This window comes from Capricornis sumatraensis, chromosome 6, assembly GCF_032405125.1.
Source record: "Capricornis sumatraensis isolate serow.1 chromosome 6, serow.2, whole genome shotgun sequence".
NCBI classification, from domain to species: domain Eukaryota; kingdom Metazoa; phylum Chordata; class Mammalia; order Artiodactyla; family Bovidae; genus Capricornis; species Capricornis sumatraensis.
In genome coordinates, this window is record NC_091074.1 from 56,177,282 (window position 1) to 56,200,460 (window position 23,179).

General features: G+C 36.6%; 1 protein-coding gene across 2 annotated transcripts in view; it reads right to left on the minus strand.

Moving 5' to 3' along the window:
- Positions 1 to 825: 825 nt before the first annotated feature.
- The window catches only part of ABHD17B (abhydrolase domain containing 17B, depalmitoylase), a 44,227-nt gene continuing 21,873 nt past the window's right edge, over positions 826 to 23,179 (minus strand). For both annotated transcript variants that reach the window (XM_068974129.1, XM_068974130.1), the window contains exons 2-4: positions 8,591 to 9,060; positions 4,804 to 4,983; positions 826 to 2,233 (exon numbers count right to left, since the gene is read on the minus strand). In XM_068974129.1, coding sequence (XP_068830230.1) covers positions 2,014 to 2,233; positions 4,804 to 4,983; positions 8,591 to 9,057 — 867 coding nt within the window. In that variant the 5' untranslated portion in view covers positions 9,058 to 9,060 and the 3' untranslated portion in view covers positions 826 to 2,013. The remainder of the gene's footprint in view (positions 2,234 to 4,803; positions 4,984 to 8,590; positions 9,061 to 23,179) is intronic.

Here is a 23,179-nt window from a genome sequence, read left to right on the forward strand (position 1 = left end):
GCCCCTAACTAGCCTGCCAGCCTCATCCTTATGACATCCTTTCCCCTTGACCTCTGACCAGTCTTCTTAATTTCAAACACACTATATCCTTGTCTAGGCTTCCGCATACTGTTCCCCTCAGCCAGGAATGTTTCTTTGGGCCACCCAGGTCTAGTCTTTTCTTAAGTTATCCTTCAAAACTCAGTTCAGATACCACTTGTTCGTGGGACTCCTCAACTTCTCCCTCCCCATGTTCCCTCTCAAGAATGCCTTTTGCCTATTTTAATACCCTATAAATCTTCTTCAGTCTTACACAAACAGTAATAATACTCATGCAATAAAGTATCTGTCTCCTCAGTTATACTGTGAAGTCTCTGAGGACAAGGTTGATGTCTATCTTTATTTGGCATAGGGTTTTGAATGATTTAAATATTCAGGAAGTACCTGGTGAATGAATGAGTAAATACTGAAGTAGTATGATCAATATTTTGATTTTCCCAGGTGACAATATATATAAAAACCCACTTAGCCAAACTCTGGGGTATGTTGTACAAATAAGGAGCTATACAGGCTTCAAGACAATTATGAGAAGGCAAAAGTCTCTTTAAAAGAAAGAAATAATAATAAAATTGAGAAAACTATAGATCTATATACTACAAAGATGAATGGCATTTTTTTCCAGTCCTTATTTTAAGTAGGAAGTGAGGAGCATGGAAGAAGGAAAACAAGCACAGCTGAGTGGCATATTTTTGTTTTACTATTAATTCGACACATCTGAACCAAAGCATTCACAATACTTGATATACTTTGAAGAGAATCATATACTATAGTCTTAGACATAACCACAGAACAAGCAGAACAATTAAAACTACATAAGGCCTTAAAATATATCCACAGTGTGTATATTCATTCATTTACAAATTAGACTACATACCATTAATTTTAATTTTTCTTTCATTGTTTTATTCAAGCAGGATTCATTCAAGGAAAGGCAACTTAGTTTTTGTGTGTGAGCTTTATTTTTTTACGACATTGGTTAATATAAAAGTTATGAATTAAATGTTTTATCTCCTGTATCCAGGAGTAAATCCATGAAATTCTCAGAAAGTAATCCAAAACAAGTCTTATTCTTAAAAATAGTCAGAGTGAAAAGAGACTGAATAGCCAGTCTGTGTGTGGTCTTAAGGAACATCTAATGGACTTTCAGATTTTCTAATAATGATAGTACTGCATTTCTACGGGATTAGTCAAAATTTAAAACATTGTGTACAAAATCATTCTTGAAGCTCTAAATGCCTTTTAAATTACTAAACTGAAAATTTTAAGTAGTTGCCTCACAGTACCAAACTTAAAAATCAAAACTAGTTCAAATTCAGTTCTATCATGACTTCTCATTTAAAGGTAACTAGTTGGTAAATTAACAGATGGCATAAAAATTAAGACTTACATCTTTTTTTTTTTAGGAGAAAATGTATGATAACCAGGGAATACAGAAAATTCAATGTATTTTACAATAAAATAACCTTTTAAATCTCTATCCCTGTACAACAGGGTTTAGGTCACCTTTAGTGAACTTGCATGTTTTCATATAGTTTATTATGAGTACTTGAACTGTTTTAGATATACAGCTTTTTATTCAAAGAATATTACATTTGTATACCAGGATAAGATTTAGTACATTGAGATGTTTTAAAAATATTTATAAATTTGTTTCTGATATGCAAAAGCATTTGGCAATACTTTTATAGCATTTGATTTTATAGAATTAAAATTTCATACAGTACTCATCTTGATGTTTAAAAAAAAATTCACAGAAAAAATATAAATTACACAGCCTGACTGCATGATACTGTTATTTCCAGTTTCTAGCTTGGTAGTTAAAACCTTCATTAAGTCTGTTAACAAATCATTACCTGTACATTTATGAAGGCAACTGACATGATTTGCAAACGAAACCTTCAGGTTTTATGTTATTTACCAAAGAGTGCAGTTCAGCAAGAAAAGAAAACCCAATATGCAAATTTACAGAATATTTTACAAATTTACCAGTTCCTGTGACACAAACTGTTTCAATCTTTCAAGGTATTGTCCATAAAGTTCCACATCATTGTGACCTGCCCCTTCAACCCACAAAGGCTCCACAGGTCTTTGGCATCGCTCAAACAATGCAAGACCATGTGAAAAGTCTATGACTTCATCTTCAGTCCCATGAATTATTAATACTGGAGAGGTTATCTTAGAGATTTTGTCAATGCTGTAGGAAAAGAGAAGGGGGAAGAAGTCAACAAATTAAGTATGAAAAGGAACCATAAGACAGATTTTCTTGTGTTATATTAGATAATTCAAACATCAGAACCATCTGTGAATCAATTCAGAAGGGATAGATACCTTTTAGATTACAAATAAGATTCAAAAGTCATCTTTACATTACTCCCTACTTTAAGATTATCTGAAGATATTAATTTCATGCACTTCTGTTTGAGAGAATCACTCAATTATTACAGCCACCTTAGTTTACTTTTCTACAGATATTTCTTCTTTTTGGCTGTCCCATGGCATGTGGGATCTTAGTTCCAGTGCAATGGGAAGTGCAGAGTCTTAACAGTGGACTGCCAGGGCAGTCTCTCCTTTCTACAATGTTGATATTTAGAATAGAAACTTAGGTTGCAAGGAGAGGAGGAAATCAAGGGCTATTTCAGCTATGTGCTAACTTAATACCTCTCTGCATTCATATTTTTTTCTCCCTCCTAATCTCTTACTAAAATGATGGCAAAATATATTTTTTAGGATATTTAGTCACAAAAATAGAAATATAATAAAACATAACATTTTGGAACAGGAAAGCAGATGAGTATGTAAGAAAATAGATTAAAAGTATAGGAGAAAACACAATTTTAAGAGGATAGAAGGGTACAGTGAAGAACCAGCCCAATTTGTACCAGGGAATACACCAGAAGGAACTGACATGGGGTGAAGGCAGGTGATTCAAATCTATAGAATTTGTTCAAAGTCTCTTTAAGAAGTAGTTAGCCACCCCTGCCCCCAGCTCTCTTCTTTCCCCTTGCTTTTGCAGCTGGGTAACTGCCTTGTACCTAGTGGACTAAGGGATTACCAGATACAGTTTAAGGCAGAGATATCAAATAACAAGTAAACATATACATGCTGGCATCCAGGCCTTCATTCTTAAGGCACAGATGTAGGAAGTCTTCTTTGGAGACTATATATTTGCCTTAAGAAAGATAAATAAATACTGATGAGCAGCATGGGAATCCCCAACTAATCGGCTTGACCAGATCACTGGATAGTGAAACTCAGTCAACAAGTCTTAATCACCCACTTCAGGTCAGCTCTTTAATTCCTTACTTTTCCATATGAGCACACAAAAGAATTATCAGACATCAGAGGAGAATACTTTAAATGTAATACAAGGATCAAAATAAACAATAAAAAAGGGCAACTTGGAAGAGACAAACAATACAAAGAAACCTTACAATAACAATTCTTTAAAAATTTCCTGAGAGAGAGAGAGAGAGGCATTAAGGCATTTAGGTATAAGCATAAAATGAGGATAGAGTCTTGAAGAAAATCATCAATGAAATAATTCAAGGCAGCATTTGGTAAGGAAAAAATGCTTGGGTATATTATTTGCTGCCAACTGTTCCATAATAGAGGAATTAAACAAAAAAGGAAATGTATGATGTTTTTCAAACAGTTTACTGTTAGTGCTTCTGTGGTGTAGCTAAAATGAAAGAGGGTGTCAGACAGACATATAACTTGGCAGCAGTTTACTCCAAATGTCTCCCTATCATTCCAACCATTCAGCTACACAGTATAACACACATACCCTCCAATCTACCGTTTTCTAAAATCAAAACAAATCCCTGATAAATTTAAAAACCAAAAAACCCCATAGCTTGCTCTGATGATAGGATCATATGCTCCCGTAAGCTTCCCTACCAAAGTAACCCCCCCTTAGGCTAATGAAGAAAAAATGGTTTTGAAATGACCCTTGCTGTTCTTATAAAGAACTGAATGATGTTTTGGCCTTTGCCCCAAATATCATTCACAAAAAACCCTGGTATTGCTTCCCATTTGAGAAAGAAAGTAAGACTGAAATTTGCCAGGCTCTCACTTCTTGCCTTTTCCCTTTACTGGGAAAAATAGGCCATCAGTCTTTTTGTAATGATGAAGAGGAGCTAGCAGGAACTATCATTCTATGTTGAGAGACATGAAGAAATGTAGTCCTCCTTTTAAATCTAACACTTACGTTTGCAGACTTATGGGGCAATAATTATTCTGGTTCATTTAAGACAACATTTTTACAAGTCATTTCTTTTGTAAAACATGTCACTAATCAGACATCATTCACTTCTTTTTATGCACATGGATCTCCTTTTCCCTCTACTTGTTCCTCTGCTTCAGTGTTATGCACCTCACTGGATGGCACTATCATCCATTAGCAACTCAACTCAGAAATCTGGGAATTATAGTCAGATTCTTTTGTTTATATACAGTCTAACATTTATTCTATCAATTTTCCTTCTCAAATTCATTCTCTTGTCTCCAATGCTAGTGCCACTGTCTGGGGAATAAGGCTCACAGCACTTTTCATCTAGGTTACTACTGCGCAAACATTTCAGCCTGCTGACTGGTGTCCTGCCACCACCCTCTTCACAGATTAATTATTTCACAATTTCTATAATATATGTAAAATATTAATAGGACTTCAAGGCTGAGAGAACTGTATCATGAACACCTTGAATGATGGAAAAGAATTCCTTCTAACGTTTCTTTGAATTAAACTACTGGAATATTAATACTTACTTTGGGAATGCATCAAAACAGTAGGTCTTCTTGGTATCAGGAAAAGCAACTCGCATTCCTGAGGTCAAAGGAGAATGAAGAATAACAGCAGCACTCTCATACCGAGCAGCAAGATCCACAGATGGTACTGTCCCTATACTTTGGCCATATATAATCACATTTTCAGGGCGAATGCCATATCTACATAGTACAGAAGTTAAAAAAAAAAAGAGTTGTAGAGTCAGACTGGTATGAAATGTTCAGTCACTAGTAAGTACTTAATCTTATAAAAGAATGACTTAAAATGAGACAATGTCAACAAATTTATATTTAAAATGTAAGTTTCGTAGTCACCACTACCATATCTAATGCAATAATAAAATCTATATTCATTTATTTCATCAGTTTCCATTCCATCTTTTGAAAAAATAGCTGAGGTCTCTTAGAATGTTAATCTTAAAGAATGAATTTATTAAATCATTTATGCAATTCAGTGTAGCTTATTATTAAATATATTTGGAACATACTATGTCACTAATATTTTAATGGAGATTCAGCTTTTATATTCCGTTCAATGTAACAGAGGTTCTTCATTTCTCTAGGTATTAAAAGTGGCTCTTTTTATTTTCTGAAGTTGGTCATAGTGATGAAAACGCAATGCAACAGTAGGGAATGAATAAAATATATGTATTATAGCCTAGCGCAAACTACTTATTTTCTTGAGATTTGCATTTATTCACCCATAGAAATGGACTAATGTGGAAAAGATTGAGATGAATGAGAATTTCAAATGCCACATGGTTTGGTGATTTATGAATAGACTTCATGACTAAACCTCAAGATTACTACCTTAATTCCTTTAAAAATGCTTCAGTAATACTGGGTATACAGCATGTTTCTACGATCTAACTGCCCTAACTATAAACTACCGGCAGTGAAAGTGAGGTACTATGGGAGCTTTTGAATGTGCGATTAAGGGCTAGAGTCAGTCACATCAAACACGCTGCCTTTCCACTTTAGTGGTCTGACAACAGTCATTTCTGGGTGCTGACAGTTATTTGCACAACACTTTTTAGTGTTGTGAAAAGGTAACAGAATCTGAATATTTCCCGGGAAAAAGTAAGATAAACCCTTGTGCTTCCTATAGTTCTTGCTGGGGGCACAAGACTCTTCGAACTATCTAGGTGGTGACGTACCTCCTCCCAGGTTCTTCAAATCGGTTCTACACAAGAACTTGGACCCTGGCCCAGAGACTGGGTTCGAGTTACTCCAGATTGACTCTAAATGTAACAAAACTAAGAAAAGGTTTTTTTTTGTTTGTTTGTTTGCAACAGACTTAGCTTCATAGGAATGAAGGAATTAGGAAAATGAACATTTGGTGGCAATGACGGGTTTTAGGCTAAAGCTAGTAATGGCAAGGCTCCAAAGTAGCAGAAGCAGCTGCCAATTTAGCATCAGAGGACTTGAGGCAGAAACAGAATTTCAGAATAGTACATGTTTGAAAGGACTTTAGAGACCATCTAATCTAGGTCAGCTGCTTACTGAGCAGATGTTCAAAGTCAGAGTAAGTTAATGACAGACCTATAATTAGGCTCAGGTATACTGACTCCAGGTCCAGTGCTTTTTCGATTATAGCACACAAATAAGGAGCTCAGAGACTGTGGGGGAAAGGCCACAGAATGAGTATTAGTCCCTATTTTCTGTTGATCCATCAGAAGTTCAGTAACGTGGGTTATAAATATTCAATTACTCTTAAAAGGAAGTTACTCAAATAATAATTAAGTTCATTAATTATTTTTTCCCTTCCTGTTACTTAAACCCTAACTTTTTACTTTAATCCAGTAAAGGAAATGAAAGGCATGCATTCTAATTACACATATTTTATTAGATGATAGAATTCAAGAACTGGAAAGAATCTTGGAGATGATTTAACTCAATCTCTTCATTAAGCAAAGAAACAGAAAAGTTAAAGTTTTCAAGACTTTCTATACTTACTAAGTCTTCTAACCATATTTAGGGTTCAACGTAAGAAAAATTACAAGTCTGAAATTCTATGGTAAACAAGTATGTGAGATAATTTATCTATTCTGCTCCTGCTCTTCAATCATAATGGTCAAGTGTATAAAAGATTAACCAAGACAAGAAATCATTTTAGAACATTTCTTTTAAATTGATATCAGAGAAAACTTAAAAAAGAAAAATAATAAAGCTGACCACTTACAAGAGGGGATTCTTTTACATAAACATAGAAAGAACACCTAACCGGATACTAATGTTTTACTTCAATAAATGTATACTTTTGTCTTACTTGGCACTAGTAAGGAAGGCTTTCCGCTTTTAGCACCTTAAAACACTATACTAATTCACTGAAGTTGATTATAGCATGTGAATTATATTGCAATAAATCTGTTACTTAAAAAAATTAAATTTTCCTGACAGGTATTATACTATATTCAACTGGCTGACTCTTATAGGAGGCACTCATTTTTGTTTGTATACCTGAGGGGATTGATATCAGTGTAACTGAAGCATATTTTGCAGTCACTTACGGTAGTTCTGAAGTTTATAAATATTTACCCTTCTATGCCTGCCTCCCTCCCACCCTGAAGCTACTTAATTACTACTTACTATCTCTTTCTTTCTTACTTGTTAGAAATATGTTCTCATATCATTTCAATTGACTTAATCTCATTTATACAGAACTCTGCTGTGAGACCATAATGCTATTATACATCTTGGGGGAGGGGGATAAATGTTTCTAAAGACATTTTCTAAAAAGATTATACCTACTAATAAAATTGAGGAAGTTCTTCCCAACCAACTGAAACCATTAATATTAAAATTTAAAAATTAAATTAGGAATGGGAAGTTTTCTCTATGTACTCTAAAATACTCTGGAATTCAGGCAGCTTATTAATGTATAATGAGGAATAATAATTTGTACTAAAGTATTATTTCTGTTTAGTGTACATTAACTGTCTGATGACAAAATACATGTAAGTATACAAAACTGCAATATTTTTCAAGAAAAAATTGTAAGTATCTTGGTGACTAGAAGATGATTAATGTAATGATTAATGCTGCTAAGTCACTTCAGTCATGTCTGACTCTGTGTGACACCATAGATGGCAGCCCACCAGGCTCCCCCGTCCCTGGGATTCTCCAGGCAAGAACACTGGAGTGGGTTGCCATTTCCTTCTCCAATGCATGAAAGTGAAAAGTGAAAGGGAAGTCGCTCAGTCGTGTCCAACTCTTAGCGACCCCATGGACTGCAGCCTACCAGGCTCCTCCATCCATGGAATTTGCCAGGCAAGAGTACTGGAGTGGGGTGCCACTGCCTTTTCCAATGTAATTTCTATTTATTTTTAATTATATAAAATAATGCAAATCCTGCTTAGGATCTGAACAAAAGCAATCTAGCCTCTTATTCTGTTAATGACAGATCAAGTGAATGATTATTTAAATCACTGTTTTTTCTCTCCTGAAATTCTGCAACTTTGAATAAACATTTTAATATCACAATCCAGTAAGTTTTTTTTTTTCTCTAATAAGTTTCTAAAGCCAAACATTTTTCACTGGCTTAAATAAATTTTTAAGAATCTCTATCTCACACACACACATAATTTGTCAAACTCTTTTATGCTATTATACAAAATTTAAAATTATAATCTAAAACTGTAACTATTTATAGATTTATACTGGTAAATATAATCTCTACTGAGTACTTCAAGGTGTATTACAAAAACATGTTATTCTTACACAAGACAATTTCAACGTGTGGAAAACAATTTCCAATCACTAAATTTACCTTGTCCTAAGAGCAAGCCAAGCAGCTTCTATGTCTGCATAGAGGTTCTTCTCTGTTGGTTTCCCAGAACTTGCACCATATCCAGAATAATCATATGAGAATATATTACAATTAATCCGTGATCCCAGTCCTATGTAAAAGCTGCTCATCTGACCAAGATCAACAGCATTTCCATGTGAAAACAGTAAAGTATATTTGGCATTGGGTGAGCAACGCACAAACATGCAGGCAATTCTGTTGCCTTTACTGGTTCTAGTCATGAAACACTCAATGGCATCTTTTTCTCTAGAGGAATATTGCCAGTCTGCTCGTTCTGATAGGTGTAAAGTCCAACGGCTTCCACTTTCATCACACATCAGCGTATAAGTTGGATCAGGTGGCAAAAATGCTAACTTTGAAGCAATTTTCCCCGGACAAGGTGGACAGCAGAAGAGGCAACATAGCTCACTAAACGAAAGATTATTCATCTTCTGAAAAAGAAAACAGTCAATGTTTTAATCACTGAATGTGCATTCTGCATTTACATATAATAAGTTAAAACAAAGATACCAACCAATAAATTCTACTAGTGGTCAGTGTCTACTACTGTTATATGAAGTATCCTTGCCCCAATAGATTTTTGGCATCTTTGTAGAAACACATTAAATCCTGAGGTGAGGCAAATATTCCTGAGCAGAAAACAGATTCAAATACTATACGACACATTTCAAACAGCAGTGGTATCTTGTAATACTTAATCAAAATATGAAAAATGATACTCTTACCAGAGAATAGAGGTATAAATTTTCTATTTCTCCACAAAAAACAACAAAGGAGGTATGAAATATATTTAGTTTGTAATTTCAGTGAAAATTCTCAGAATCTCAAGAGAAGTTAGGGATTTAACATAATAAATATATAATAATAGCACTGATGAAGCACTCACTGTCTATCAGGCACTGTGCTAAGTGTACTATGTCTTTTAGCACGTTTAATCCTCTAAGCAACCCTCTTTGGTAGTCTGAGAAAGAAATCTGCACAAGGTGAATCAGCTGCAGAGCCAAGATTTTACACCAGGCTCAGGCATCATCCTACATCATTAGGTTATACTGCCTCAAAGGCTCTGAACACTACTTGACTCAGAAGCCTATTATTTTAGCCATAGCGCCAGTGGCCTAAATAACCTATAAGACATTAAAATCAATATATGTTATGTATGTAATTATTGCCCAAATCAAGAAGGCATTATTATGGAAAAGAAAGTAAAATCTGCTCAAGGAAAACTTTTAAATGGTTAGCCAGAAATAAGTGGAACGTTTGAAGTCAGAGTTGGGGGTAGCACTTATTAACCATTTAACCTTGAGCAAATTATTTACCTTTTTGACCCTTATTGTCTTCGTTAAGTAAATGCCTACAATGAACAGACTGGTTGTGCAGAACAAATACAATGATATTGTTAAAGCATTTAACATGGTAATAATGGCTATAGTCAAGACTCAGAAATGGTCCATTTTCTCCTGTGCCTTTTTCATCAATATTTAAAAAGTATCTACAGTTCATATGAACTCAGGAACATAAATAAAGTACTACTTGTTTGTCCTACCAGCATTTCCTTCTAATTATCCTTTCTTAAATTCTTATCTCTTTTTAGTGGCAGACCATTACTTAGTTCCAGGAAGAAGGCGTTCAAAACAAACACCTTCCAGAGTAACCAGAGGTCTCTCTGGTCTGGTCTAATGTCATCTAATTTTCTCTAAAAAAATCTAAATAAAGGACAGGAAAAAAGGTACTTCATTATACCAAATAAATAAATAAATAAATAAATCACTCAGAAGAGTGACTAAAGAAAGGAATGCCTGTTTCATTAATTACTGATTCAAAATCTCATTTATATTGCTTAATACAAATGTGTTAATTTCCATGTATAAATTAATTAGAAAGAAGCAGCAGAAATAGCAGAGAAAGAAGCAAGCAAGGGTAGGAGTGATATGAAATCCTTTAAAAGATGAGTAAAGGAAAGGCGGAAAGGGAAGCATTTTACTTGCATATCTATCTTTATTCCCTTTCAGCCTTCAAAATGAATACAACCTGAGTAAGTTAATGTCTAACTGTGGTTGGAAAAAGAGTCAGATAGAACAGAAATGACAACTAGTTGTCATCTATGATGATAATTCTAATTGGTTCCATGAAGGGTTGTACTGAGAAGGATTCTGAGGGGATACCCAGGGTTTGCCAGACAAAGAACGTGCGATAAATTAGTGATGTTTACTGCAGAATTTCGGAGAGGGCAATGGCACCCCGCTCCAGTACTCTTGCCTGGAAAATCCCATGGTCAGAGGAGCCTGGTGGGCTGCTGTCTATGGGGTCACACAGAGTCGGACATGACTGAGCGACTTCACTTTCACTTTTTACTTTCATGCATTGGAGAAGGAAATGGCAACCCACTCCAGTGTTCTTGCCTGGAGAATCCCAGGGATGGGAGAGCCTGGTGGGCTGCCATCTATGGGGTCGCACAGAGTCGGACATGACTGAAGCGACTTAGAAGCAGCAGCAGCAACAGCAGCAGCAGCACTGCAGAATTTGGTTACAAATCTATTATCCTGGCCAGGTGAATAAAAGATCTGGCAGGGATGGTAGAGAAAGAAGTTCAAAGGGTCAGTGACAAAGAAGATGATCTGGAAAAAGATGAGGTAGAAGGTACAATATATCAGTGCCATGTGTTTAATACTCTGCCTATGGTTATTTCTCACTTCCAATTACCTTACATGCCACCAACTGCTCACTTCGAACAGCCTATTAAAAGCTTATTGTTTATACCATGTTCCTGTAATTTACTTCTTGAACATGAAGACTTTTATATACTATAGTAATTCTGAAGTAAATCTGGCTGAGTGAACATACACAATGCTGCAGAGATGCTTCTGAAGATAAACACCAAAGAAAAGATGAAAACGAGAAAAATCTGCTGTGACACGGTCAAGTCTAATGAAAGAACCTAATTTTCTTAATGGTGGCAGAAGAAATTAATCCCACCTCCACTGCCTTGAATCCAAACCTTGGAAATTATTGCTTTCCTAATAACAGCTCTGATAAGGGCAGTAACACAGACTTGCTTAAAAGTTATTCTCTCCTTTCCTATAAATGTTAAATTTTTCCACAACAGAAAATATAAATAAAACAAACCTAAGTTTTACTATGATCAGAGCTGAGCAAACTACTGAGGGAGAATATCTTATTCTTGATAAGTCACTGAAATATCTTGTTAAATTTAGATAATTTAAACCCAATTTTTTAATATAACTCACCTGAATACAAACATGTCATTTACCAGTTATTTCTTGGCAACAAAATAATCACAGGTGGAAAACAACAGTTATGACCAAACAAAAATAGGGATTTAAAATAAGTTATAATAAACTTATTTACACAGAGAGAGAGAGAAGAGAAAACTTAAAGATGAAGCATAAAAAAATGCCAGAAAGAAAAATCCAACTGGAATCTCTGCAATAGAAAAATCATAGCAGTACCTGAGCACTTCCTAATCCTAAAGTGTCAGGCACTGTCCTAATCCTTTTCACATATTAATTCACTTAATTCTTTCAATAATCCTCTTACATAAAGACTACCCTTATACCTGTTTTCCAATTGAGGAAAGAGAGGCACAGAGTAGTTATAAACCTGCCAGGGGTGACTCAGCTAGTAAATGGTAGAACTAATAAGTGGCAGAATGACTCTGGAACCTGAATTCATAACCATAGTTTTATGGAAAGAATATTCAGACAAGACTTATCAAGAGAAAAAGATGAGCAAAATCTAAAATGCTAAATGAAAAAGAAGACAGACTTATAGACAAGCTTTAAAAGTTAAAAATATCGTGAATAAGTTAAATAACTGGTGAAATATATGAATTTCTTGAGTAACAGAACAGCAACAACAAAAATACCCAATAAAAAAATGAACAAGATCTGAAAAGACATTTTCCCAAAGACGATATCCAAATGGTGAATAAACACATCAAAGGATGCTCAACATCAATACTCATTAGTGAAATGCAGTTCAAAGCCACAACATACCAGTTCAATCCCACTAGGATGGCAATTAAAAAAAGAAAAGGTTGACAAAGATATTGAGAAATTGGACCCTTCATAACACTGTTGATGACTAAGCAATTCTAATCCTAGGTATACACCCAAGAGACATGAAAACATATGGCTACACAAAAACTTGTAAATGAACATTCACAGTGGCATAACTCATAATAGCTAAAGAGGCAGAAACCATCCAAATGGTCATTGTCTCAATAAACAAAATGTGGGATATCCACATGATGAAATACTGAATAAAAATAGGAGCCAAGTATTGATGCATTCTACAAAGTGGACGGATCTTGAAAGAAACCAGTCACAAATGATCATTTTATGATTCTATGAAATAGCTAGAATAGGCAAATCTATAGAAATAGAAAGAGATTATTAGTTTTCAAGCACTGTGGAGCATGGAAAGTTGGGGAACAAAGGCTATAGAGTATATATGGGGTTTCTTTTTAATGAAAACACTCTATATTTGACTTGGGTGGCGGTTGCACAGCTTCAATAATAGTAACCTTTAAAAAATGTATTAAAAAAAAAAAACAAAAAACTAGTTGTATCCTTACCTCTCAGTACGTAGAACACAAACTCCAGATGGATTATAAACCTAAAAGTCAAAACTAATACAACTCAGAAAAAAAAAAAAAATCCATAAAAGAGAAAACACTAGCAAATTTAGCTTCAACCAAATAAAGAATTTCTATTCAGTAAAAAAATGCTTTGGGAAATATGATTTCTTCATCTAAAACCATCCAGTCAGAGGGTTAATATCTAAAATAAGACTTCTACATAAACAAGAAAATAACAAAAAACTCAAAAGAGGAAATGGACAAAACATGTGAATAGGCAGAAAGATACACAGGTTAACAAATATATGAAGAAAGGTCACTCTGTACCTCTAGTGCCATGCAAAGTATCTGACACGTAATGAAGTCTCTAACATAATTTTTTAGATGAATGAGTTAATAAATTATTAGTAAAGTGAAGTGAAAGTTGCTCAGTCCTGTCTGAATCTTTGTGACCCCATGGACTATACAATCCATGGAATTCTCCAGGCCAGAATACTGGAGTGGGTAGCCTTTCCCTTCCTCAGGGGATCTTCCCAACCTAGGGATCAAACCGAGGTCTCCGGCATTGCAGGCGGATTCTTTGCCAGCTGAGCCACAAGGGAAGCCCAAGAATACTGCAGTGGGTAGCGTATCCCTTCTCCAGTGGGTCTTCCTGACCCAGGAATCAAACCGGGGGTCTCCTGGATTGCAGGTGGATTCTTTACCAACTGAGCTATCAGGGAAGCAATAAGTTTAGTAAGATTAACTCAATTCTCCTTACCACAGAAGTTCCCACAAAAGGAAAAAAGTTTACAAATCAGCATGTTAAGAAAGAAAGCCACCATATTTTGTGACAATTACTTAGGTGTTCTGTACGGTGGCAGCCTAGAAGCAACCAAATAAAAATGTATGAATCTGAATGAGGCAGGAAAGGTATTGCTAGTTACTAAAATCATTCAGTGCATTATAAAGCACAGAATATAACAGTCTCCCAGGGAGAAGGAAATCTTGCCCCTTTGGCAATCAATTCACAAAATGAAAGGTCAGCTCAATGTTAAACAGATGGCCCATTGTGAAAATTAAGGTTTTCCTTTTGGCGGGCGACTCAGTTACTTTACTCTTACAGCAGAAGGAAGTTCCTAAAATTGAATGAAATAATAATTTAAGAACCTGCTTCTCCTGGTAACTTTTTCCTGCTCAATGACAATGGAAAAAAGATGAACACCTGAGTCCTTTCTCAGCAAAACAGGAAGACTAGAGTTAAAGATCGTCCTTAAATAAAATGACACACTATAATCTCCTTCCTTTCTTCTGACACAAGAAATTACTGAAATGACTTGCGGCAATTCCTGATGTAATAACATGTACTGAAAAAAAAATCTTACTTTGATCTCTTTTGTAATAATTTCTTGGTAATGCAGATTGTCTCATATCACTACTATGTACAAAGGATAATTGATTCTTTTAGGGTTCAAGAGTTTGTCGTAATGAACTGAACTAGAAATTAAAGACTTATGTTTTTTCAAACTGCCAGAAGAAACCCAAAAAAGTAAAAATTAAGTTGGAATTATAGCAGAGCCTACCTAACACCAGAGATGTATAAACAAGGTAGATGTTTGAACATTAGGAGCAAGAGGTAGCAAAGATCAGAATGAGGTCAGAAGTGATGGCACAGAATATACTCAACTATGAAAAAGAAAGGAAAAAAAAATTAAGGTTAGTTCTGTGCAAGGAGGTCATGATCCCAGCACAGCCCAACTGACTAATGCAAAGGAAATTACCATTAATACTACTATACAGAGGGGGTTAATCACATTCAGCTCAGTACCCTAGGGGTGTGTCAAAGCCAGGGAAATTAAGCACGCTGGGCTTCCCTGGTGGCTCAGAGGTTAAAGCGTCTGCCTGCAATGCGGGAGACCTGGGTTCAATCCCTGGGTCGGGAAGATCCCCTGGAGAAGGAAATGGCATCCCACTCCAGTATTCTTGCCTGGAGAATCCCATGGACTGAGGAGCCTGTTGGGCTATAGTCCACAGGGTCGCAAAGAGTCGAACACGTCTGAGTGACTTCACTTTCACTTTTCTTGGAGGGCACCAAGTGACTGAGGTACTGCCGCCCTAACATCCAGCATGTTATCTGTAGTAACATTTACCAAAGTACAGCAACAAGGAAAATACGTGTGTTATGGTTTTTTAGGGAGCCAAACCTGAGTCTGAGTGAACTCTGGGAGTTGGTGATGGACAGGGAGGCCTGGAGTGCTGCAATTCATGGGGTCACAAAGAGTCGGACACGACTGAGCAACTGAACTGAACTGAACTGAACTGATACATTACTTTGCCAACAAAGGTCTGTTTAGTCAAGGCTATGGTTTTTCCAGTGGTCATGTATGGATGCGAGAGTCGGACTGTGAAGAAAGCTGAGTGCTGAAGAATTGATGCTTTTGAACTGTGGTGTTGGAGAAGACTCTTGAGAGTCCCTTGGGCTGCAAGGAGATCCAACCAGTCCATTCTAAAGGAGATCAGTCCTGGGTGTTCTTTGGAAGGACTGATGCTAAAGCTGAAACTCCAGTACTTTGACCACCTCATGCGAAGAGTTGACTCATTGGAAAAGACTCTGATGCTGGGAGGGATTGGGGGCAGGAGCAGAAGGGGACGACTGAGGATGAGATGGCTGGATGGCATCACCGACTTGATGGACATGATGGACAGGGAGGCCTGGTGTGCTGCGATTCATGGGGTCGCAAAGAATCGGACACGACTGAGCAATTGAACTGAACTGAACTGATAGATTACAGAGTTCAATGCATACAGAGAAATGGAATAGTCATCATTAAGGAAATTTGGCAGCATACTTATTTTCCAGTAAAGACAGAGCACCCAGGACTTCCCTAGTAGTCCAGTGGGTAGGAATCTGCCTATCAATGCAGAAGACATGGGTTCAATCCCTGGTTTGGGAAGATTCCACATGCTGAGAGGCCACTAAGCAAACTACTGACCCCACCTGCTCCAACTACTGAAGCCCATGCCCTGAGAACCTGTGCAATGAGAGTTCATGGTCTGCACCAAGAGAAGCCACCGCAATGAGAAGCTTGTGCAGAGCAGCTCCTGCTCGCAGCAACGAGAAAAGCCCTTGCGCAGCAATGAAGATCCTGCACTCCCCCGCCCCCAAAAGAGCATTCAAAATACTTAGAATGATCAAAATTCCTGCTGTTACTTAGAAACTAGGTGTTTACTATACGTTTTTTATTTTTTAATTGGAGTATAATTGCTTTAGAAGTTGTGTTGGTTTCGACTGTACAATAATGTGAATCATCTATATGTACAAATATATCCCCTCTCTTGTATATGTGGTTTTAACACATTTTCTTATTTGTAATATCGTATGTAGAAATACAGCTTGTGTGTGTGCGCTTAGTTGCTCAGTCATGTCTGACTCTTTGGGACCCCATGGACTGTACAGCCCATCAGACTCCTCGGTCCATGGAGATTCTCCAGGCAAGAATACTGAAGTGGGCTGCCGTGTCCTCCAGGGGAAATTCCCAACCCAGGGATGGAACCTAGGTCTCCCATATTGCAAGCGGACTCTTCACCATCTGAGCTACCAGGGAAGCCTGAAATACAGCTTATGCAACTCTTATCTCTTTGAGGTAGGTGATGTTTATTTCTTCTTTTTCATCATTACAAGAATCAACAGGGCTTCCCTGGTGGCTCAGAGGTAAAGAATCTATCTGCCAATGTAGGAGACACAGGTTCGATTCCTGATCTGGTAAGATCCTACATGCCATGAGGCAGCTAAGCCTGTGGGCCATAACTACTGACTCCTCAGCAAGAGAAGCCATCACAATGAGAAGCTCATGCACTGCAGCTAGAAAGTAGCCACCACTGGCAGCAATGACCCAGCACGGCCAAAAAAAAAAATCAATAGCAGAAGTACTCCACTGTATGTGAGATCAAATGACTTGATTGAGTGACTCTACTGGGAAAAAAAGACTTAGGAGAGGAATTTTTCAAAGCACTGTATTTTTTTTATATTTCAAATTGAAAGGAAAAATTTCACACAAAACTATTCACTGAATCACGTCAGTTACTTTTTAAGACAGAGTTATAACTTTTAAACATGAATAAGATTCTAGAGAAACTTAGTAACTGGACCAACGTATCACTTGAGAACACCTATGAAATGTGGTTTTTGTTGGTACATTGAACAGGTGCCCTAATAATTGTATGTTTTAAAAAATTTAGGAGTTTCTCAAAAAGGCAATGGAGAAGGTAATGGCAACTCACTCCAGTACTCTTGCCTGGAAAATCCCATGGACGGAGGAGCCTGGTAGGCTGTATTCCATGGGGTCGCGAAGAGTCGGACACAACTGAGCGACTTCACTTTCACTTTTCACTTTCATGCACTGGAGAAGGAAATGGCAGCCCACTCCAGTGTTCTTGCCTGGAGAATCCCAGGGATGGGGGAGCCTGGTGGGCTGCCGTCTATGGGGTCGCACAAGGTCGGACACGACTGAAGCAACTTAGCAGCAGCACAGCAGCAGCAGCAGCAAATAGGCAAAATGTACTGGGCAATGTCAAAGTTAAGTTTCCTTTCCTGTTGGTGAGAAAGGTCGGGTTAGACACATAAAAATGTTGAGGTCTACCAGAGATACCAAAATAATCTCACTCCTAGTGTTAGTATATTTCTTTTAGTAAAAGAAAGTTAAACTGTTAGAATCGGAAGTCAGGAAACTGGATCTATGACATGATTATAGACAACGGAAATTAAGGCTGAGGAGCCTATAAAAGCTACACCAAGCAAACTGATTTGCTCAGCAGTCCTACATACAGGTCAATGCAGCCATTTCTGTAATTCTTATGTTTTCCTTTAGTTGTAAAATTCTTGCTGCACTACTACAGGAGCCACTACCTATCTATGGCTACTTAAAGTAATTAAAAGTAAACACCCAGTTCCTCAGCCACACTAGCCACATGTGCTTGCTGTTGTTGTTCAGTCACCCAGCCATGTCTGACTATTTGCAACCCCATGGAATGCAGCGTGCCAGGCCTCCCTGTCCCTCACCATCTCCTGGAGTTCGCCCAAGTTCATGTTCATTCCAAACTGCACAGTGCAGAATGAGGATTTCCCTCACTGGAGAAAGTCCTAGCAGGTAGTGTTGAACTAAAAGAATTCAAACCCAGGCAATGCAGAACCACAGTTTACATGCTTGATATCCACACTAACTTTAAATGCTGGTGCTCCTTCCTCACCAATCTTCCCATCAAAGTACATATAAGCTATTTTTATAGATCCTGTTGAACAAGTAACCACTTAGAACTAAACGAGACTACCTACACAATAATAATAGATTATCATCTTAACAAAAATATTATGTCTAATCCAATCTTAACTTAAAAGCCATTTTATTTAACAATGTTATTAAAAGGTTCCTTGTATGTTGGAGTTGCAAGTAAACCGTAAGAAACTATTGAGAATGTTTGTGACTACTGGCTAACTGATTTATCTGAACACAGTCCATACAATATTCTAAACACTTAAAAATCCTGATGATACACTCAACCAAGGCCTGAACAACTGAATCAAGTCTTCCTGTTTAAGCAGAAGGACAGTTTGATGACTTGAATATGCTATTATCACAGACTCCTATAAAACTCTTGGTGACTGTAAAGTGCAATTTCAAAGTCATACCTCTACATGTTGCTGAGCATATGCTAAAATATGGACACACATTTTCCTACCCATAATCATGGCATTTTTGGCACTTCTAATGAAACACTTTCTAAAACATGCTTATCTTCAAAGTTCACAATGTACACTGGTGAAGATATTCCACAAATAAACATTATTTTCTCTGTATTTATAAGAAGTAACATCTGTTTCTGGGACATTTTCCAGGTGAACACTTAAACACACTACATACCTTAAAACACCCATCCACAGCACAATATAATCAAAGCAGTTAATGAGGTTCAGAAAATTTGAAATGTACATGGTGCTAACACTACAGGCAGCATAATTGAGATTACTATGATATTAAAAAGTAACACTGCAATTACAAAAGTACTGTTTAAGACATGGTTTAAAAAAAGTCAAACAACAAAGCTTAAAAATAAAAAGTAAGTCTCTTTCCAGGCTAAATAAAGTAAGTACTGGTTGAAAGTCAATTTAAGAATTCAGTTCCCTAGATATTCTTCCCAATTCAGAAGACCAGTGGTTTACATTGGCAGAACCTTCTGAGAAAGCAGAATAATCTGAAAGATACAATGATACTTATATGGGAAGGTTACATGGGGAAGTCGTGGGAAGGAGAATGTAACAGTTTGGGGCCTTTTGTAAGTGGGATGTCAACATATAAGAAGTAGAAATATAATATTGTTATTTATGAGGTAAATACCAAAGAGACAGGGCAGGGATCCAGTTTGCTAATTTTTACAACAAATTTTGTAGAATCATTTGGCTCTTTAACCATACGCTTGTATGAATTTGATAGAAATAAAGATTTAAAACAAAAGTCTCTTCCCTAATCCCACCAGAAACTCAAACCCAAACCAAGCTCCATCCCAGAAATTATGTTGTTGGGTCATTTGCTTTTAGATCTGATGTTTAATACCACACTCATGTGTTTATTCTCCACTGTCATGTTTCATTATTATGAAAAATTCAGAGAATTTACCCTTTCTCCGTTCTGTGCTCATTTTGATGCTAATTTTAAGTTTTTATAGGTTATTTTTTATAACTTTCAACATTATACTTGAATCTTCACTTCTTGTTCCTCCAACTTTAGGAAGTTTCTACTGGCTTCCCATGTAATCAAATACCATTATAACTGGCTATAAAATTACATTCATATTAAATTTTATATCATTTGCAGCTTGTTTTTTATAATTATTAAATTTTTGTTTTATAAGATGACTTCTTTTTTAAATGGGTAACAATAAAAATTATCTGCAATGTTATCCACTGCCATTCAGGTAGTGTGATGTTTTAGGTCACTAAATTCCAAGTGTTAAGGGGCTTTTATAACTCTGATAACTGCTTAAAAATAAGGCACATTTCACTTTGTTTCATATTTGGACTTTCTGAAGAAACTAATTCTCTCAGACCTGTGCCTTTTTTTAGTCTTTACAAAATTCAGAAGCTTTCATAACATTTAATATATTCCATTATCTTATTCTGAGAATTTGTGCAACAGAATCTCCGTTGTTTCTGAAGATGTTCTTAGATCCCAGTGAGTTTTGTTTTAATTTGAAACAATTATGTTCTGGGACATTTCCCAGTCCAGCTGTGTGTCTATCCAGGATTTCTTTTCATCTTCCTTCTGTTGTTTCATAACATGTTTTAATCCTTTTGTGGGATTATTTTTTGTTTGGGTTTGCTAGAATACACCTCCAAGCATTTGCCCTCCCTCCTTCACAAGGGCTGGAGGAAAACAAAGCATATTTTAGTGAACACTTTCAAGTTCTTATTTAGATTTCACACCTATGGCAAATTAGGCATGCTTTAGAATTACAAATTAAAAAAAAAATTCCACCCCAATTTAGATTATTAGCCCACATGATGATGCAGGTTAGCATTCAATATTGATTGCTAATACCAATCTGATTTTTTGTTCCTTAAAACAAACAAACAACTCTTTCTTCAAAAAAAAAAAAAAAAAATCAGATTTTCCTCTATCCTTAGCTTTGAAATTCTACGAGACTATGTATGTCTAAAGTCTGTTGTTTTTCATTCATACTGTTGTGTATTTAACAAGTCATTTTGATCTAAAGCCCCAAGACTTAAAGAATTTTTCTTCTACTATTTTTTAATTCCCTTCCCATCTCCTTTCCTTTCTACCAGTAATTCCTATATAGGAATCCCAGGACTATTATAAACTTTTTCTTTTTCTCCTCTTTCAGCTCTATTTCCTAGGGAATTTCTTCTTGTTCAATTCAGATTGCTACTTTGGTACTCTATAGAGTATAAAAACAACTTTTATTTAAAAATCTTTTGGTTTAGGGGTGCAATACCCTCTCAAATCTCTTAGAATACTGAGCCAAATTTTTATTGTTTTGTCCAACTGTGTTTTTCAGATGATGCTTGTTCCCTCTGTTCATCTTTTATTTTCAGGCTGTTAGACTGTTTCTTCACTTACAATTCATATTTACGAGCAAAGAATTAAAAAGAGTATCCTTTATATTTGTGTAAGCATGCTGACCCAGGAGTCACACAGAAGTCACTCAAAAGCCAATGACAGCTGAGCTAAAGTTTGTAAAACAAAACAAATCAAACAGTACTATCACTGTTGACGTTCGGTGATATAAATATGCAGGTATGGTATTTTGCTAGGTTATGAAAGCCAAACTAGTGTTTATATATCAAAATACTTATATAGCTAGATCTTGTAAAAAGAAAAAAGAAACTTCATAAATAATCCTCATAACAACCCTATGAAAGATGCCCTTATCCTCCCCACCAGCCCAATTTACAGATGAGAAAACTGAGAAGCTGGATTTCCCCAAGATAACTATAGTGAAGCCAGGATTCCTACTTAATAGTTTGACCCAGAGTCCATGTTTCTAATCACTGAGTTAAGATCAGTCTTAGGAAAGAAATGTTTTGCTATGTATGGTGTGGACATGTAAAGAGTATAATGAGTCTAGTGGACAAAGAGAAGCAACAAGGAAAACACCTTCCCATTTCATACACAAAATCCAAAATCAAACCACATAAAATTTAAAAATTTAAGACTATATGAAAAAGTTTTTTTGGGGGGTTCAGAAGGTAAGAATATGTACCTGGGGCAAGTAGGAAGTAGTCTTGGCCACTAGACGGCAAAAAAGTATATTGGCATTTATAAATTGACAGCTTTGATGTTCTTTTCTAAAGATTATGAGTCACTGTTTAAAACAGGAAAATTTTACTTGTTACATGAAAGAAAGTGATATATTTTAGTTCAGTTCAGTTCAGTGGCTCAGTCTTGCCTGATACTTTACAACCCCGTGGACTGCAGCACACCAGCCTTCCCCGTCCATCACCAACTCCTGGAGCTTACTCAAACTTAGGTCCATCGAGTTGGTGATGCCATCCAACCATCTCATGCTCTTTCATCCCCTTCTCCTCCTGCCTTCAATCTTTCCCAGCATCAGGGTTTTTTCAAATGAGGCAGTTTTTCGCAACAGGTGGCCAAAGTACTGGGGTTTCAGCTTCAGCATCAGTCCTTTCAATGAACATTCAGGACTGATTTCCTTTAGGATGGACTAGTTCTCCTTGCAGTCCAAGGGACTCTCAAGAGTCTTCTTCTCCAACAGCACAAGTCAAAAGCATCAATTCTTTGGCACCCAGCTTTCTTTATAGTCCAACTCTCACATCCATACATGACTATTGGAAAAACCATAGCTTTGACTAGATGGACCTTTGTTGGCAAAGTAATGCCTCTGCTTTTTAATATGCTGTCTGGGTTGGTTATAACTTTTTTTCCAAGGAGCAAGTGCCTTTTAACTTCATGGCTGCAGTCACCATCTGCAGCGATTTTGGAGCCCAAGAAAATAAAGTCTGTCACTGATTCCATTGTTTCCCCATCTGTTTGCCATGAAGTGATGGGACTGGATGCCATGATCTTAATTTTTTGAATGCTGAGTTTTAAGCCAACTTTTTCACTCTCCTCTTTCACTTTTATCAAGAGGCTCTTTAGTTCTTTGCTTTCTGCCATAAGGGTGGTATCATCTGCATATCTGAGGTTACTGATATTTCTCCTGGCAATCTTGATTCCAGCTTGTGCTTCATCCAGCCCAGCATTTCACATGATGTACTCTGCATATAAGTTAAATAAGCAGGGTGATAATATACAGCCTTGAAATACTCCTTTCCCTATTTGGAACCAGTCTGTTTCATGTCCAGTTCTAACTGTTGTTTCCTGACCTGCACAAAGATTTCTCAGGAGGCAGGTCAGGTAGTCTGGTATTCCCATCTCTTTCAGAATTTTTCAGTTTGTTGT